General features: G+C 41.9%; 1 protein-coding gene across 4 annotated transcripts in view; it reads right to left on the bottom strand.

The window, feature by feature from the left end:
- The window catches only part of DGKD (diacylglycerol kinase delta), a 59,337-nt gene that overhangs the window by 37,349 nt on the left and 1,664 nt on the right, over window positions 1-20,324 (bottom strand). For 2 of the 4 annotated variants that reach the window (XM_033069245.1, XM_033069242.1), the window contains exons 2-3: window positions 6,013-6,123; window positions 5,267-5,347 (exon numbers count right to left, since the gene is read on the bottom strand). In XM_033069245.1, the coding sequence (XP_032925136.1) occupies window positions 5,267-5,347; window positions 6,013-6,105 (174 nt within the window). In that variant the 5' untranslated portion in view covers window positions 6,106-6,123. Of the gene's footprint in view, window positions 1-954; window positions 1,054-5,266; window positions 5,348-6,012; window positions 6,124-19,742; window positions 19,803-20,324 lie in introns of those variants that run through there. The other 2 variants (XM_033069243.1, XM_033069244.2) reach the window with 2 other exon arrangements.

Below are 20,324 nucleotides of genomic sequence, written 5' to 3'. Positions count from 1 at the left end.
CCTGTGCTAGGCACGAGCAGCAAACTTTCAGCTGCTTGAGCAGCAAGCTTTCAGCTGCTTCAGCACCGCTATTTTCTTTCAAAAACAAACTCTTCAGAGAAGACTTCACTGCCTTCTCTGCTGAAAAGAATACATTTTAATTTAAAAGTACCTACACAAATAATTCAACTTGACACAAGACCGTGAAGAGGCAAAGGCACTTTCACTTCATTGTGAATGAACTGCAAACATCAACAACATACTCTCCCCATTAGGAAGGACTGTCCAGCACTTTGATTTTTTTACCCAAGTTCAAACACTTTGCACTCTGTTTATAGAGGGGTTACTAACCCAGAAATTAAAATTCATGCTCTTTCTCCACAGCATCAATAAGCCCTGGGAGAATACAACAAAAATCTCTGGAGGAGATCAGTAATGTAAAAATTCACAAGACAGAAACTGGCAACTTTGCTGCTGAATAGAGTGAGTACTAAGTAACAAGGTTATAATATGAAAAAATTGTAGCACACCTCAGGCTTCCATACAGCTGGAGAATGACATCCATACTCCTTCTCAGAGATGACTGCACTCTTTCATCAGGGCCACCAGCAACTCCCTGTTCCTCAGCCTACCACAAGCACTGTTGCCTCCAGTCATGTAAGTGCTCTGTAAGAGAGGTATTATTCTAACCTGAATACTTCCTCTCTCCTGGGACATTGGTCAGGGTGAATCATCAGTTAATAAACAGTATTTCTTAACTAGGTGCAGCATTTCCAACAGCACCGCAGGCACATTTCCCTTTACTACTCTTCTTGAGAAAACATCTACATAAATCCACTCAGAAGAGAACACGTGAACAGTAAGAGCTTGTAGCAAACGTATTCCAAAGAACCTGAGCTTCTGATATCTGTTATGCTGGCACAGGTGCCATATTTCCCAGCGCTCAATCCAAAAAACTCACATTCCTGCTCTTACCTTTCACGTTCAATCTTCCTCTAAACTAGTGTCCAGAGCGGCCTACTCCCTCAGAAAAAAACCTGAACAGATTGCTTGACATGCAAGGATTAGTCTCGTCTGTGGTCAGTCTCTCTGAGCTACGTAGCACTTGCCACAAGCTGATTAGCCGCCTGCTTAAGGAGGAGCTGGGATAAGTTTCCTTCTGACGGCAATGAAGTAGAGAGGCAGGCTCTGACTGTAATAATATGCTGTTTCCTGTCTGCGGCTGAGCTGAGAGGTACTTCCCAACAAAAAAGGGTTTACAGGAGCTCAGGAGCTCAAGCTCCACCTCTTCCAGTGAAGAGCCTTTAACTAAGGAGGAGGGGTCACTCACATAGCTCCTGGCACTCAAAAACGTGCTCTGAACCAGACTCCGTTTCACCAAAGCACCAGAAAGAAGAAACCAAACTACACAAAATTCCCTCTCCACACAGAGGATATTTCTTCTATGGGACCTCAAAGCTCTGAATCAGATGTAATTCATGTTATGTGAATGAGGGTGAAAGTCCACACCACCATTTGGTAGCAATAACTGGAAAACATTTACCAAACCACCATGTAAGAATCATACTGGAACACAAAATATGTACCTGGGAAGATATTATGTCCTTTCCAGGCCCTGATGATGACAGGCATTTTTGACTAGTGTTAAAGAGTACATACTTTATACAAATCCTCCACAAAGCAGGAGAGGATCAATGAACTGATAAGGAATCACTTCTTTAACTGTACCAACTACACTGAAGGCAGCAGGTTTAACTCAGTTGGCACCATGTAGAAAAGAGCAGATCTTCAGCCCTTACACCAGTCTGAGGAGGAATTTGTTCATCACACAAACATTTACAAAACTGCACCAAAGGAGACAATCCAAAGTATTTTCCAAGACTTTTGAGGGGACAGTTGTGATGGCAAAGTGTTGACCTAAGCAACAAGCAAGAAAGTTATTGGTGTCCTCCAGACCCTGCAGGTGTTGCAGGAGAGAACAGGCATGATGGATGGCTCAGGTCCATGACATAGGTAAAGCAGATCATTTTGAGACAGAGATAAGTAAAACCTAGGCTTCCCAGCACAATATTCCAGATTAAAGTATGGAAGTCATCCTCATTGCAGATTTTTTTTAATGCTCCTCACAGAACTGCAGGCTAGTCCATCATGTGGGCACCGTATAAAATCACATTATGGCAAAACAGCATTGTCCAGAAAAAACTGTTCATGGAAAGAGCTAGTGTCTCAGTGGGAAGATCCAATGCACCCAGTGTGATCCCAAATCATCTGCTTTTTAAAAAGCACAAAAGGTTTTGAGGGTATGGCTAAGAAAGCACTGCTCAGAAATCAGGGTCAGGCTCTGACCTCACCTATCCAACGCTGAGGCTAAAAGGAAGGGTCCTGAACTACCAGGACAACGCACTTATCATTGCATTTGTGCCACAGTAGATCTTCTCTAAGGCCCTGTGGAAGACAGCAACCCTAGGAAAAGGCACTGGGGAGAGATCTGTGCACCATGTACCAAGGGATCATACACAGAAGACATCCGTCACAGTCCAGATATCCCAGAAGAATTTATCTTGTAGACAGCTGACTCCCAAGGACAGAGATGGCAGTGATGTGACAGAACCAGCAAATACCACACCTAGAGGTCTAACGAGAGAAGAGAGCTCTGGCATGGAGCTGCTATAAGATTTGTTCCCAGAGGTTTCTGTTAAATATCTCTGCAGCCACACTGCCTAACCTAAAGGAACAAAGCTAAACAAAAGGTTTTTGCTACACATCAGGGAATGGAGCTGTATAACATCGTAAGCTCAAAAACACCACATGTCACATACTCCCAGCCCATTGTATAGTTATCTATCCATTAACTCTGGTAGCAGTCCTGAAAAGTGACTCCACTGCAAACAGGATATACTTACTGAGGAAATCTATGCAAGATCAACCAAATAAACCACGGTGAATTTGTTATTCCACACATTCTTTAGAGGAAGAGCTCTGTGTCTTAAAACTCACTTTTCTTGCTCTCCTTTCTGCTGAGAGCAAACAAATTACCTGTCAGTCATGTCCTATGTCAAAGGTTACTGACAGCTATTTTTTAACCTTATTCCTTTATCCATGCAGCACAACTTTTGCTGGCTTTATGCTCTGGTTTTCTCCTCTCATGATGATGCTCCCCATGCTCCTCAACGTACTTTCACCACCTGCTCCCCTTATTACCTCTTGTTTTGGATAAAGATTGCTCCTCTAAGTGGTTAATCTGATGTTTTTGTTGTTTGTCTTTATGTCAGGAACTTAGGGGTGTCATTCAGGCAACCTGACCTGCAGAATCTATACATTAGGCAGTACAGATGCCTGGACAGGGCTAAGTTTTCTCAGAAAGAAACCATTCTTTTATAAATCCACAAGCACCAGTCTCCATTGAAGAAAACAGAAAACCTAAAAGAAAACCAGAACATCTAAAACCCTGCTTGCAACACCAAATGCTACATATTTTCAGTTTAGAAGAAAAACTCAAATCATACAACCCACTGATTTGAAACAGGTAAAAATGCATCAAAGAGCTATGAATTTTAGAAAGGAAGATACAGAGGGGAAGCCAAGTGGTCTCAAAGGAAACCAACAGAAAACTGCATGACTACAAGGAATCCAAAGTATTGACAGTAATGATGTAAGAGAGCAAGATTAGGCACCTTCTGGTTTCCTGTTTTTAGAGCTCAAGGTAAACGAGTCAAGCACCTCCACAAGCCACGACAGAACAAGCAGATAGAAATTAAGGGGAAATTTGTTTTTCTTGAATTTACCTAAGCCCCATGATACACTGCTCAACTGGAGACAGTGCAAACTGTACCTGCTTGAATTTCAAGGTAAGTCTTTACCTTTTATCAGCTAGGGAAGGCAGGGACTGGCAGAGCCTGATACCAGAGTCTTGGAAATAACTTTTCACTGTTTGACTCGGATGGGGCAATCTGAGAGAGCAAATACACTACTTCCTTCTGTCCCTAACACAGTCTTCCTGATGGATATTAGATCTCTCCCAACTACAACAGTAAGCAGCATTGCAACAGTACACTTACCTGAAAAATAAGTCCTTATTTATATTTGAGAAATCTGAAGCAAGATCCAGGATAAAATGCTCAATTAACAGGTAAATAACATCACATTCTTGAAAACAGATCTCCTACTCAACTCACTGCATAAACCTGATACGTTGACACCTGATTTCAACACTTATTTACCATATCCATATGTGCCTCCTACCTGTCCAACTATGGATGTAGAAAGTGATTTTAAGCTTTGGGAAGGTGTTGGGGGTTTTACCTGGACACAGGCACTGCAAGGGCAAAAGCTACAGCTACACAAAAGAAATGTCCTTTGGTAGATGCTTAAAGAAGCAGATCACTCCTGTTGCAGTACAAGGCACACTGCTCAGTGTTGGTCACCAGCTACAGGACAAAGAGGAATTCCTACCTCCACCTGGATTGCTCCCCACTTCAACTTGCCTTAGTGCAACACATCCTTTCCCTAGTCCTTCTTCCTCATCAGTTCTGAGCCCCTCAGGAGCTGTGTGGAGTTTTGCTGCTCTTCACCAGCTCGACACTCACCCTGCAGGACTGACGCTTTTTTCTGCACACCAGGTGTTCCTCCAAATTGGAGCTTGCACGACACCTACACCTTAGAAATACAACCATTTTTCCTCCTAGTTTCTGAGCCTGGAGAAAATGAAGTAGGGACACCATGTTTCCAGACTGCAACTACTTAGCAGACATTCCACATCTAATGAGTATCCTGAACAATCCCACAGTTATTTCTGTGCTATTTCTTTCTGTTCCTCCTTTTGCTTTCCCACTATATATAGCATGCATAGATAAACACACACACAGATACACACAAATAAAGCCAGAGAAAGAAGTTTACATATTTTAATGCCTATGGGAAAAACTAAATTCCTTTAGCAAGATCTCCAGCATAAACATGAACATCACCTCTAATTCCCTCAGCAGAACAAATTTTTATGTCCCACTCTGCAAACAGGTTTTACCAAGCCCTCTTAGTTTATAGGCAAGAAAATCCCTGAATGCCAAGTCTTAGCACAATACATAGTAACCTGAGGTATTTCCCTGAGGGAATTTCCCATGTGCACAAATATGAGTTATCATATTGTAAGAAAAGTAAGTTTAATACTTTTTTTATTTTTTTGTTAAAGATGCTGTGAAGATTGCTCAGGTGTTTTTCAACTCTGCAAAAGAAATGGGATGTGGGGAAAAGATGCAAGAAGAACAGAAAATAATGCAAAAAGTCCTACCGTGAAGCTGTTGTTGACATTCTTTGTGCTGGATTCTGCCACGCTGGCATCTGTGAGATCCACCTCATCAAAAATAATGGACTGCAAAGAAAAAATTCAAAATCTCAATAAATTCTTGAATCCAATATAAAAGCAGCAGACTCAAAAGGAGTCTGCCTAGCATGCTCCATATCACAGCCTTTTATGATTTGAAGGAAAGACACAGCACCAACAACATCAAGGACCTGGAAGCCTACTTCCATACACTGGGGATCACTCTGGCCTGTCTTCAGACAGTGAACACAATTATTTTATTTTTATTGAAGGATTATTTTAAAAGAACACCAAATAACTGTAGGTTTTGTTTTTGTGAAAGGAGACAGTTTTACATCTAGTTGACTAGCAGCATTCTAAACCAGACGCATAGCAGCTCTGATTTCACAAATTCTGGCCTTGCTTGTCTACTGCACTTTCTCTTTTCACTCATATTCTCTTCTTTCTACTGTTCAGAGTCCATTCCCTACTAACATGCACCAAAGGGAGAAAAAATGAGGAAAAAATCAGTATTATAGGTCTACACGATGCTTCACTTCAAAACCATGGATTTCCAAGTGTGAGGTAAAACACAGGCATCTTCTAGCAGCTACAAAGCCTGAAGACCAGTGCCTAAAGAGTTCTTTTCTCTGCTGAGGGCTGACACCCATCTGCCTCCAAGGACCCTCTACTGACTTCCTTCCTTGGCCTCACAGGTACTGTCAGGACCTTACCTTAGCAGTTTTTGCATAGTAGAGCGTCCGTCCTCGCAGTTTAAAGTATCGTCTCTTCCAGCGCTGGAAGGAGCTGGTCTGTTTCATCAGCATCCCCTCTTTTATGACAGTCTACAAAAGCATCAGAAGAGAGGGGTGAAGCACAGGTTTTACCCACAGGCATGTTTTCTGCTCCCCCAGCACACACCCATAGCGGAACAACTGGAGCTGGAGATGAAATAACCTCAGTGCCCTCTGCTGGAAGCATTTCACAGATATTAATTCAGCAAAACTGAGCAGCCTTCACAAGATAAAACTCATGAACACACAACCCACACTGTGGTGTGGTTGAACCCTTGTCTCCAGTGCTATCACGATACCAAAGAAGATAAATAACTTAAAACTGAATGAACACTTCGAATCTAACAGCGACTCAGGGAGTGTAACAGTTAAACTCACCAAGGTCGGATTTCAGTCACAGGTAATTGCACCTTTCATTTAATTGGCATCTGATCACCAGCACATACACACCCAGGGTATCTGTCTCTACCTCCAGCTGTGCCTTGTGAATCAGCATCTACCTGGCACAGAGGTGGCAAGCTGCAAGGGGGTGAAGAGTGAAACCAGAGCAAAGATGGGGCTATATCCAACATCAGCATTTGGTATTCTTCAGATAGTCTTGGCCCTGCCGCGGTACTCTCTGGCCAGCTGCCATTTCCCAGGGCTGCAGTGCCAAAACTGTCTATGCACACTGACTTTTTTTCTTTAACTGTTTTGTAACTAGACTGACATACCAGCATACAAAGGCTCATATGCTCATTCATATACTGTGCAAATGTGGGAGTATAGATTTAATCCACATGCACTTCATTCAGGTTTGAATACCAACAGCTACATGAAAATAATATCAAAAATTGCAGCTCAGAAAGACAAAAGGCAAAAAAATCAGGGCTGAATGTCCAACCCCAAATTCCTGTTTGTAAATACTGCCTAGGAGCTACAAGCAGTGTTATGTCATGCCTTGGTACAAGAAGAAACTTACTTCTTTCCCCAAAAGAGTTGCAGGAACCTATTTCTTGCTCAGAGAGGTCAACATGATAAACACTCAGTTAAAACACAGGACACAAATGCTCTGACAATCTTGTAAGACAGGTTATTCTGTATCTTGGTGGTAGGAAAATAACACAGCTTTAAGATACCAGAGGTCTTAATGGAATTCAGGTTTGTAACAGCCAGATTGCTGATAAGTATCAATTCCCAAACAGCACCAAATCAACACTGCCACACTACTACAGCACAGAAAAAAATACTCTTACTGATCCACAGGGTTTAGTTCATTTTAGAACTCTTTTCCAGGGCATTAAAGTTGCTTTTAAAATGCTATATATATTTCTAATGTGTGTCTTTAATTTTTGGAACAGCTGCGGATTTTGATACGTTCCACATACACTGGCCTTTGCCAAGCTCAAAGCTTCCTCAAAAACCACTTCGAAAAGAATGCTGACTATAAGGAGAAACATCCGCCTGACAATACATGCTTCTCTTTTGCTAGACTGAGCTATCCTCAAATTGGCCTGAGAGATCACAGGGTCTGGACCACCGGTGAAGCCTCTACTCACAAATCAGCCGGGAAAGAGTAGGCTCTGCATTCCACCAGATTCCAAAGAGATCTGTTGGATATAGAAGCCACTACAATCTTCCTCCACTGTATTGGGAAACAGAAAAGAGGGAGACCTCCCATGTCTCCTGGAAGAACATCATCTGCCTTGGATGCTGGGCCCTGGTCAGCTCCAAGGTCAGCAAACCCCAAGTCTCAACGCTTCCCAGTGGTCTGTTTCACAAAGCCACCTGTACGCTGGAAGAAATACCTGCTAGTGCTCAGGTAAACACCATCTTAGTGTGCCTGCTTCAACTGGGAATTGCCAAACTTCACAGAACTTCCAGCAGAATGAAAAGAGAAGACAAAAAAGCACAACTGAGGATTAAGCTCCTATAAGAAAATGGCTGTTTGCCACACCAGCTCCCCACCGCTCGGAAGCAGTCACTGAAAGGCATCCTGGCACTTGTTTTTACAGAACACAGGAGTAGGAACACACTCTAAGAAACCATAAAGCACCTGGCTTTAGGCTCCAGAAGTTAAACAGCAAATACAGTTAAACTACAGCAATACCAAGAAACAAAAAGTTAAACCACCTCAGAGCTGGTGTTACATAAATAATCCAAAACTCAGACATTATCTTAGCTGAAGCTTCAGCATAAGAGAAAATGGAGTGCAAAGACTGACCAAACAGCATCCCTCACTGAAACAACCCTGCAGGCAAGGCCAGAGCTGAAGGCACTCACCTGGAACCAGGAAAGATGCATTCACTCATGCATTCTGCCATGGACTTTTTATGAGTTCCCAATAAAGCAATTTTCACTCTGTGTGTCTCCATCCCTCATCTGTCAAGTGGAACAAACAGCACTTGCCAACTCTGTGGAAACCCACTAAAACATATATTTCTCTCACAAGTTATTTCAACCTCCAGCACCCGAGTAATCAAAGAGAAATGTGAAATACCAGCATCCAAATTACCACGCTAAAGAAATCATACATTTCTGCAGCTCATTTTCTTACAGGGAAGAAAATGGGAAAGTGGCAGATTTTCCAGCTTAAGACAGAAATATGGAGTGATTTTTGCATTCTCTGGGAAAAAACACATATAAATAAAAAATGAGTCAGAGAAAGCAGCTACTGAACTCTACAAAGCCCTGAACCAAAATCAGAGGAACTAAAAATCCTGGGGAAGACTCCTGGGATGAAAAGTCCAAAGATATCAAGTCAGCCAGAAGGCTGATCAAAAAACAGCAACTTACAGGAGGAGATTTCACAGCTCTGTTGCTATGCTTATTTACAGCTATGGTTAAACTGGGGTCAGCTACAGCCTTTATACATCCCAGGCAAAGGCAGCATCACTTTAGCCAAACTCTTGCCCAGCCCACCAGCACAGTAACTCTTAGCAAAACAATGCCTCTGCTGTCCCTCAGCTCCCAGCGCTCCCGCCTGCTCCCTCAACTCAGTTGGGCTCACTCACCTCTGCACAAGACATGCATTCCTCCATTTCTCCATTCCTCTTTTAAACCCCGGGGGTTTTTTGGGGTTTATTTAAATTTTTTTTTCTTTTTTTTTTACCAAAAGGCAACACTTGCAGAGGTCAGCTTGCCCTGCTCTAAGCAGCAGTTTCTGTCATTTCCAGGCTCTATCTATAGAAAACCTCACAGCTACCCAGCTCAGACATGAAAGGCCAGAGCAGGAGCGCTCGTTCTGCTCACAGCAAACACGCCTCTGGTTCAGCGCTGCCCATCTCTGCATGAGAGCAGCTGGGCTATTTATAGGCACTCAGCTCAGCACAGTTTGGTGGGTTTGGGCGGAAAGGGCTGGAGATAAGATCAAGATGACTTTATAAAATGATGTAGACATCGCTGCCTTTCTCCTCCTCTATGTTGACTTTCCAGCCAAAGGACTTGTTACTTGCAGAGGAATGCAGCTGCAGAAAATGAACTGGGGAAGGGACCTGACTGCAAAGTGACACAAATGAAATAACAGTGGGGAGGTGAACAGTTACTTCTGCTCCCCAGCCTGTCTGTAGATTTTTAACTGAAGATCTACTCTGATCAGATTACTGGGGACGTAATACATCAAGAGAAAAGTGAAACTGCTTCTCCCATAATGAAAAGAGAGTGTTAAATCTATTTTTAGTATAATATATTGGATCCTATGGGAAAAACTACTGCCTGAAACATTATGAGGTTTAATTATGCACATCCTATCCAGAATAAATACTAAAGTTGTTTGCAATGGAACTATGCAGACTGTTTTCTATCCAGTTGAGTCCCTTTCCAGTGTGGTGTCCTGTGGCATGGCACTCCATGGGCAGATAACACTATGAGAAAAATGAATTATCTTCTTGGATCAAGTGTAAAATGATGTGCTACTGGTTTCAACACTGATCCCTTTTATCATATTGTAAGTCAGTGTAAAAAAGGTTACTGAACAAACCGACAATTTAAAGCAACACTGCACATAGCAGAGTGTCTTAAGAAGTCTGAAAAGAACAAGATTAGATAACTGAAAGGCAAGGCCTAGGAAATTTCTAACATATTAGTATTTATCTTTGGCCTTGAAGAACAGCAACTTCCTGCAGAAAAAAAATCAGTTTATGGCAAGCAATACACAACCCTCCCCCAGCTCATCCTCTTTCAAAACTTGACATTTAGGAAGAGCAATAATATGCTCTCAGATTTCTCCTGTCAAAATGGGTGCAGGGTTCAGGTCTAATCCTGAACAGACAAAAGAAAAGTTTTGCCACTCACCTCAACAGGAATGGTTTCAAACAACTCAGAGGACTTAAAAAAAGAACTTAAAAGAGAGCCTTGTGCTTCACTGTTTCCCCTTCCGGCCTTTTAAGAATAAGAAACCAAAAAGATTAACAGGAGCTGTTCAGAAAACCAGCAAGATACAGTTGTGTTTTTGGCAGCACTGCTCACCTGAGGTGTCTCTGCATCCCGTAACTCACGTCAGGAGGTCAGAGACAGCCTACATAGATTAAGTGCTTTCTTCACTGATAACATGAGTGGTTCTCTACTAGAAGTTAGGAAGGATCACGTCAGATTTCAGCTACTTTCAGATTACATCCCTTGTTCTCCTGCACATAGTACTGCTCACCAAGTGAAACAGGAGCAGACAATCATTTCCTGAAGCTTAAACCTACTGCCCCATTTGGAAGTAGGGCTCTTGATAAAACTGATTTCCTAATCTGGAAAATAAGTCCTATTAGCCAGACTGAGGGTGACTATCAAGTGTGTCCAGCTGTCAGGCTGGCAAGTGTCCCTCAGCACAGGGAGGCTCCAAACCATGTTTGATAGAGACAGAGGAAGAACAATGCAACTTATTTCACTGCTGAGATCATAACATATTCTTAGGGGCAATTACTCAGTGCAGCATATCTAAAACAAGAATTACTGACACATTTTTCCAATCCAGAGAAAGGCCTATGTACAAGGTAACAGCAAAATGATACAAAGCTATCTAAATAGCGACTAAAGAATCCCAAACCAGAAGTCCCCAGCATGTGGATTTCTCTGTTTATCATGTGTCTCCAGAATGTCAAAACTTTAGGACACACACAGCTTTAATCTGTATGCACCACAAAACACTGATGCCAAACAACAAATAATTGACTAAACAAAGAACCAAATGCAGAGAGGAAAAAACAAAATGCAAAAACATATGCAGAACTGGGCTATCTTTATATACGCTTACTAGGGAATTTTACAGGTAGCTGCACCTCAAACAACCTCACTGAGTCACTGATTTTAAGCCATGACAAAAAGGATAGAAGTAGGTCTGCAGGTGCTTAAACATAGCCATACAGTCTTGCTGTGCTAGGGCAGGTACAAGTCTGAGTGCCGTACCTTGTGGGTAAAACAGTTTTAGCAGCTGCCGTCATAAAAACTCTCCACGGTCATAAACATGAAACTAATTAATATTTAGAAATCAAATAAAACACAGTAATCCAGCAAAAAAACCCCTACAGGAATAAATCTAACCAACTCCACAGAATAAGACATGAAATGTCAAAAGGGTAGGGGTTAACAAGCTAATCTGAGAGCAACATCCTTCCACCAGACAGTGGTCACACCCTGGAAATGAACTCCAGGAAGCTTGGAGAGGGGAAATCTGGATCAGTAAAGTAAAGCAATTCTAATGATGGGACACACAGAGAGCTATACAGATCTATAAGGGAGAACAAGGTAATTACAGGTTGCATAGTCCTGCTTGGGAATTCTACACTAAATGCACTTTGCTCTTGAAAAAGTGAAAATTACATTAAGACTTCTTTCACTGGTATGAAAAGAGGAAGACATTATGAGAACTCACAGAAGAAGTGAGGAGAAAAAAAAAAAGAAAATCAGAGCTGGAATCAAATGTCAAAATAGAAGCTGGGGCAGTGAGTCAGAGGCCCTCTAACAGAAGCTGAGCATTACAACGTTACAGACCTTTGTACAATCACATTGGAAAGCCTGAGAAAACTCCCCTAATAATCATCCTCCCAATTCTCTGTTGTAACCTCCAGCCCTGCTGAATGAGCTGTACTCAGCACACTCAGTGGAGACTGAGGCAAGCATGGCTGACAGCTCTCCTACAGCCTTCTGCAGATCCTCAGATGGCACAATCCAGAGCAGAACACAGCACCTATTCATGGAGTAGCTGAGATGTCACTGAAACAGGTAATGTACGCTCATTCTCCAGATCTGCAGCAAAACAGGAGCTGGTATCAAATAAATACTGAAAAGGCTTACATTTGCCTTGGCACAGATAAATGGTCAAACACTTCATTCTTCATTAGTTAATGCTGCAGCCAATAAACAAAAAACAGGTCTTTGAACCAGCTTCTTTCAATACCAGATTCAGCTGCTACTATTTTGAACAACTCTCCTAAAAGGGATGCACAGTCACAGATCTAAAGTGAACAAATTATCAAACGAAAAACAATTTGAGAGCATGCAAAAATGTATATGGGGAAGGAAATACAACATACAGCACATTAGTGCACAGCTCCTTGGTAAAATGAACTTTGTCAGAGAGAGCCAAGAAAAGTACTAAAAACAGATGAATATTCTGGTCAGCTACTTAGAAGGGAGAATGAAAAACACATCAGTACACTGATTCAGTATGAGTTAGGAGCTGGACAACTCCTCGCACAATAACAGCTTAAGCCTCAGGATGCTTTCCATAGGCTTCCAGCATCCTTCCCAAAAACATATATCACAAGAGGGAAACTGAGCACAAAACGCCAGTCAAACTACAGTAGAAGTGGAAGATAAAGGCTCAAATCCATCCACAAAGACAACTACAGCCAAAAAGGCAACAGTTTAATAGCTACCTAAAAATTTTGGAATGAAAGAAATTTGTAAAGGGTACTAATTAAATGTGAACTTTATACATTTCAGGACAAACATGAAAAGTTTGTCTGTTATTTTTTCTACCATCTAAAATTATAGATACATTACTACATCCCTTCCTTGGGCATTTTCCCTATGCACAAAAAATGTCAAAACGCTACCTACTGTAAAACCTCCTGAGGTATGCCTGTCACAAGCTATGCACCAGCACCACAGAATCCCCTGTCTGAACTCAGAAACACATGGCTGTGCTGCTGAGGCACAGTAATAGAACCTCATTTGGAATCATAGTTTGTAGACAGCAACCTCTAATGCTGCAGCCTGTACCCCCATAGCTTAAGTCACACTCTAATTCATTCAGAGAGACAAGTTACTACCAAAAAACAGGTGTCTAAGTCCCCCCCCATCCTCTTCACCAGCAGGCAGAAGGAGCCAGGCACTCACCAGTGGGCTGTCAGGGCCATTTCACATGTGAGTACCAGACCGGGGAGTGTGACCAGTGTGAGCACAGAACAGCGAATGTATGGGAAAGCACATGCAGAGTGCAGCTGTGGATCTCATCCTCACACTCATAACCACCCCATCCTTCCCACACTGCTGAACATCATGGAGACCTTGGCCAAGCAGGAAGGAAATGTCAGCAGCAAGTACCAGTAAGAGAACTTCAGGATATGGGAAAGTGAAAGTTATACCTTGAGGAAGAAAAACAGAATCCTCTGCCCTCGTGTTGAGGAGGTTGGAAGAAAGACAGTTTCCTCCCACTGTGCCACTGTGTCTGAATTCCCATCACCTCTGCTACTGAATTCTGCAAGGAGCCTTGTTTGGTAGGGACTAGTAGATGCAAAGCCAAATCCTCATCCTTTTACTCCAACTGGTATTCAAACAGGTTGAGAGCAGAAAGCGGCTTTTGGCCTTCAGCCATTTAATTAATATTTAGGTATCTTAGAATTTATTTTTATCTCATCTGTAACAACTGTCGTAATCAGATTTTCCATATTTATGTATTAAACAACCTATGCTTTTAAGTTTTTTTTTCCTCATCTATTTAACATAGTTTTTAAAGGATACTGCAAAGTTTTAATTTGTTTTTCCACTTTCCCTGTTTTAATGTCCTGCAAATACCTTTGACCATGCCAAGACTTCTTGATCAGCACCAGCAACAACAAAAAAGACGAGCACAGCCCTGGGAACACCATTTTATTAACTTTTAGCTGAACAGAACAGAAGGGGCTGGCATGAGTTCCCAGGATACTGATTTTTAATAAAACCTCAATAATAGACCTACACATTCTCCGGAGTGCTCTACCCTGCCTCAGCTGAGAGCAGTTCCAAGAGCAGGCAGCTCACCCTCCCTGTTTTATCAGACACATTTCTGTCATTCAAAGACCACTGAAGGCAACTGTCCCACAGGGAAAGACTTTATCTGGAGCTTGCATCACCCACCTCAGTTCCCGGGTCTCAGGATGCCCTGGGTGATTTCTTGTATTTGATATAAAAAGCATGTATCTACATTTCCCCTACAGTAAACTGCAGGTGGTATCACCTCTCCTCACTAGAAAATTACATGCATAAATTTACTAAAGCTTGAAAGTCTCAAGTGCAACGTGCTCGATACAAACATTATGTGATCAAGAGGGCATTTCCCTTCTAAAAAAGGCAAACCACAACATCAGTACAGTGATCAGATGTAAAACTTTTCACGAGGCGGTGAGGAAACAAAATGTTCTCCTCTAAAACCAGATGAAGCAATCCTGCACTAATCAATTGCCTAATTGAAGTGGTAATGTTGTAACCAACTTTTTCCTCTCTGGATGAGAGAAGGGCAGCCAGCTCCAGATCTCCTCCTCCTCTATGTAAGTGCTCTCACGTCCAGGTGTGCTCCAGGGCCTGCAGACTGCAAGCTCCATACCCTGTGGAAGCACTGCACTGCTGCTGCACAGGGGCAGCACTAATGAACAAGGCATACACTGTAAGCTCATTACTTTCTGAAGTGTTTTATTTGAAATGTGTGAGGTGGGACCACAAACCATGGCAGCTGCTGTGGAACAGTGCTGCTGCCTCAGCTATTCTGCCTGAAGCTCAACTACCCCTGGATGACTATCCCACAGGGCTGCAGTACCAACAGGAGCACCTTCTTTCTTTAAGAGACAATACATCCTTAATGAAACAAAAAGCAATAACCACTTAGTGAAGAAAAAGCAGGGAACAAAACTGTTTCAGTGGAGAGGTAATAAAATATCTTTTAAATAATGGTTGGTGCATTTGAGATCTTAAAAACACGTGTTCCAAGAGGAACACACGTTCACATGGGACAGTAGTGTGCTGCAAAATTTCCAATGATGCTGAGCCAATACCTAGGGTAAACTTTAAGCTTTCTAGGAATAGGGAAAAACTTTATCTCATTTGTGCTTTCTCTTACATATGCAGATACAGCTGCTACTTCAGAAAGAATCAGACTGGATTTGTAATTAAAGAAGGCAAAGTTATGCAATGTCTCACATGGTATACTGGATTTCCTAATCAGGTAATCTTGAGATAGACATTTCACAGTTTTCATTTATAATCCTGTATTCCCCCAAAATAAAAACGCGATAATTTTTCTGTAACAAAAGGTTTTGGGCAGGGGAAAAGACTAAATATTTTACTTGAGTTTTATTTTTAAAAACCAAGCAATCAAACCAAAACATTCAATACCTATGTTTTTTTGTCTCTAATTTTATTAGAAAGAATAATTAGTAGCCTGGAAACCTTTTAGCGGTGTGGTCTAAGTAAATCCATGCTCTCAAAACATGCAGAAGTTTAATGTTAGCTCTTTAGTTCTTGGAACCTGATCTATAGTTAGAAGGAATGAGAAACGCTTCAAGTACGTGTGGTTTTGTGCTTTGTTTTGTTGTGCGGTGGTGTTTTTTAGTTTGGGTTTGTTGGTTTTTGTTTTGTTTTTTTTTTAAGAAGGAAGTAACAGCTGTTGCTTTCATACAGCATCCAAAACTCTCCAGCAGCAAGGCAAACTTACTGCACACCAGTGGAAACAGTGCTGGGAGGCTTCCCAAATTGTGTCAGAACAGATGAGTCTGAAGTGCCCACAAAACAGAATGTAGGGACAGAAACATTCATACAGCCTAAAATCCTACCTGTGTCTCGGTGCTCAGAGAAGAAACTAGTATATTCATGCTGTTAATCCAAGAAAATTCATACCTTTAAACCTGTGCTCAATATGTTCAGTTTCAGTTCAATCACAAAAACCTCCCTTTTTCAAAAGTTCTCGCTCTTTTTAGGTGAAGAGTTTCCAGTTTCTACCTGAATTAAACCATAAGCCACTGCAATTTATGGCACATGAAGATTCTAAAATGTCTTCTTTCGACAGCCTGTCAGAAGGCACCAAAACAAAACCAGACAGACATTTTAATATGCTTTAGTGGAAGATGCCACAGACAGAACATGAATTAAGTAATGAATTCCTGAAAATTCTTTCCTCGTTTTTTGCTTATTTCTTTTACCCTGTTGCTTTACTGAAATGCTTTGCTTCTTATCATAATACTTCTTTCGATACTTGTAATTCAAACTAATAAACTTCTCATTTTCCTCAGTCTAATCTCAGGAAATCTTAAAAACATTTGCCCTCCCGAAGTAAAAATAACACTTCTTTACCTATAAAATGGACATTTTATCTAACAGGCAATACAAGAAGAAACAAAATGAGCTTTCATCAAGTTGCCCATGCTGCCTATCATATGTCTGAGGACTCAGCATAATACTCTCTGGAAACTTGCACAAAAACCAGTAGAAACATTTTGCTTCCCCCTGTTTTTCTGCCTTTATGCTGCAGGGTAGCTTCAAGACCTCAAGGCTACTGATCAGAAAGAGAATCACAACTTCCCACAGCACAAAAGGCATCAGCTGTATCTGGTATACAGCACAGAGAAGGGAAATGTGCTAGTTCAGAAACTGAACAGTCTGTCCACTGCAACATAAAGCTCAACACCAGTTCATCTGTACTGCTTTTCAGAATATAAATTAACTTGACATATCTCTGCTACCAGAGCTAGACAGTTTCCCAGAAAGCTTGGAGCGCTGCTCACTCTGTTTGCAACTTTGGTGAAATATATGCTACAAACTTGTCTTAAAAAGTTCAAGGCAATGATAAATGCCTACAAAATTAAAATACTACAGAGAAATTGCTTGTGAAAGTAAACAGAACTCAGACTGAACTAGTCTAAACAAGAAGTTCTCCTGATGCCACCCAAGGACGGTGCTGAAATCCTGTCTGGTAAACAAACTGAGAGTTCCACATACCAAAGCTGGTAGGCTGGAAATCCCACAGAACTGATGAATGAAACGGGAAGATGGCCTGGTCATCCACCCTTCAGCTTTCTGAGGGTTGTAATGTGATGCTGAAAATGAAAGGTCAAGTTCAAAGGAAGAAGCACACTTCACTGTCAGAGCTTATAAAAGGTGCTGTGCTCCTCAGTTTCACACCCTCAGTTCCCAGGACCACTTTGGATATTCCTGTGCCTCAGTCCGTGCCGAGTGATGAGATGACATTGACACTTCAGCTGGTTCCAGCTGAGGTCTCAGCACTGCTTAGCAGCTGTTGCCTCTCCTCACATACATCTTCCTTTCTCTTAGTTCATTTCATCTCTTTCCTAATTCCTACCTATTCAAAAACACCTAATCTTAACTGACCAACAGTTTCTGCAGCTGCACCAACACCAGCCTGAGACCACAGAGGAGCTAAAAGCAGTGCACTCTGAAGCCTTATGCTGGTACAAGTCTGTCAGGTCTTGAAATGGCTGATCAAGCACACAAATAAGCCTCTGCTTCCAAGTCAGCTGAGACAAGAGCACTCGCATTACCTGCTATACCTGACCATGTGAGGCTTTATTCTTTCCCCATAATAATCATTAAAAGACTGCTAAACATGCTTTCCTTATACCTTCTTCTCTGCCTCAAAAATTCTTTCTAGCTAAAAGCAAGTAAATATGTTAGAACAGAGTACTTCACTTTCCAAAAATGGAGCCTTCCAATTCTCCTTCCCCTGCCCGCTGCCTCACAAGGGACAGGGTTTTCAGCTGAAGAGATGTTACCTGTGATTTGCCTTTAGATCCTGCACATCGACAACTCAGTCCTCATCCAAATTATTCCACTTGCTCCACTACTACCACACCAAGATACTCCAGTCAAACACAGCTGGACAATCCCTGGGCTTTGAGACAAATTCAATCAAGTTTTATGGTCTTGCAAGCATGCAGCTTTACTTTACAGCATTTCTTAGGAAAACAGATGGCAGGACCAGAGGAAGGAAAACACACCTTCAAAGTGCTTGCAACTGTGACAAGTAAATTCTGAGGAAATCCATAGGCACAACAGATTTTGCACTCAAGCTGTGATAACAGTAAGCTTCCATGGTTTAGCTGTACTTACAGGCATGGTCTTAAGCTAACTGCAGCAAAAGATGTGGTCAGAAGAGATTTATATCCTCAGGCCACAGTAAAAGTCTGCCTGAATCTCTTACTGTCACTGACAGACCTGTCCAACAGCTTCTACAGCTTACAGTAGTCTGCACTCTATCATTCAACAGACAAATTCAGAATTAGGTCTGCCTTTACAAAGGAAGTAAGCTCCTCGAAGTCTCATCAAAACCATGATTACCCACAAAGTTGCCTTTGTTACTTGCCCTAAGGGCAAGGAAAGAGTATACATGCAGCAGCATGCAGAAAAGACAATGACAAACCAAAATGACATCAACAAGCAATAGAACAAATCAGTCCTGAATACCATAATACCTGGGCTTACTTGGAAAATTTGACTCTATTTAGTCAAAGGTTTTTGGCAGGTTAACACACAGAAGGCTTAACAGCTGTAGACAATACCTTTTTATAATCCTTGCTTTTAATATGCTTATGTTTGATAATACGAGTGGCTAGTTTTATCTTTTTCCAGCCATGCTGACACAAGAAGTGATGTAAAACAGGGAAAATTATTAAATAGGGAGAACATGTTCTGCTTTAGTCAAACAAAAATACAACCCAATGCACCTTTCAACTTAGCATTTCTAACATCCTGCTACAAGCAAGAGTTTTTGTAACCATGCTCTCCTCACAAGCATCACCAGGGAGACAGACTATAGCATCCCAGCATCCCTCCTTCCTTTCCTCATGAGACCCCTGCCACAAGTGGTGTTAAAAAATCCCTAGGTTAATCCAATCTCCAGCAAGCCAAATTCTTAATATTCAGCACTCTGGATACAGGAAAACATCTCAAAACGCTTATTTTTTTCACAACAGAGTAACAGACCAGTTTAAGTCACCTGGTGCTACAGCATAGCTAAAGTCCGCTTGATACAGAACATCAACAGATTTAGAGGGTTTCCTGATGTGGTCAAAAGAACCATCTCACAGCCCAGCCCTGCAGTGCCTCAGCTCAAGAAGCCAATGGCAGTGCCAGCAGCACCTCACAGATGGAGGAAGCAGCCCCGTCACAGTCCTCATGTATGACTGCACTTTGTCACAGGGGTTTCATAACAGGGATTTCAATGCAGCCAAACAATGATGTGCAGCAGAATGATGGCAGGTCCTGTGTTTGAAAGCAGGGCAAACCAGCCAGCACGAAAAAGAGCCCTTTGAATAAGGTTTCAGACACTGTACCATGCAGATACATTTACTCTCCTTTGCTATGAGTACAAGAGCAGCAACACTGAGATGAAGTACCAGTGCTGAGCAAGCTTTGGCATCCCCACAGCTGCACCGTGCTTGACCATGCTGCAGAGACAAGGTGAGCACAAGGCAGATGATGACAGAGTAACTAACCTGGTATTTCTAAGTAGAAACACATGACAACAGTCCAAGAGTTACACAGGAGCTTAGTGGCTACAAAGAAAAATCATGCTGCTATAATAAAAAGAGTACAGAAAAGGGAAACTTCCTACGCATGGTTCCCACTCTAAGGTTGAAGGAAACCTTCACATCTACTTTTACAGTAACAGTTGTGGTTGTAGTTGCAGAATGTTGTTACTGCCTGTAAAAATGACGTTACTGTTTCAGGATGAGCCACAGAAGGATAAAATATGACTAGGCCAGGGGAATCCAGGTGGGAAGGACTGTTACATTACCAGGAAGGCAAAGCAGGACAGACAAAGCTGGGAACAAAGACTAACCAGCTGTAACATCACTGATTCACCAGACAGAAAGCTAAATATTGCTATATGGCTGCAGAAAGTTAAAACAGCACAGTGCAAGATGGGGAAAATTAGGATGCACAAAAAGGATGGGAAGATGCTGAGGAAGGCACACACAATGACTGCAGGGAATGAGGGCTGCACGTTCCAGAGCAGAGCTCTGAAGATGAGACAGTGACTTGTGCAGGACCACAAAGGAGGGAGGTGTTGGAAA

This window comes from Catharus ustulatus, chromosome 10 (assembly GCF_009819885.2).
Source record: "Catharus ustulatus isolate bCatUst1 chromosome 10, bCatUst1.pri.v2, whole genome shotgun sequence".
Classification (NCBI taxonomy): domain Eukaryota; kingdom Metazoa; phylum Chordata; class Aves; order Passeriformes; family Turdidae; genus Catharus; species Catharus ustulatus.
Note: the sequence above shows the minus strand (reverse complement) of the source record. Positions and strands in the feature narration are given on the sequence as shown.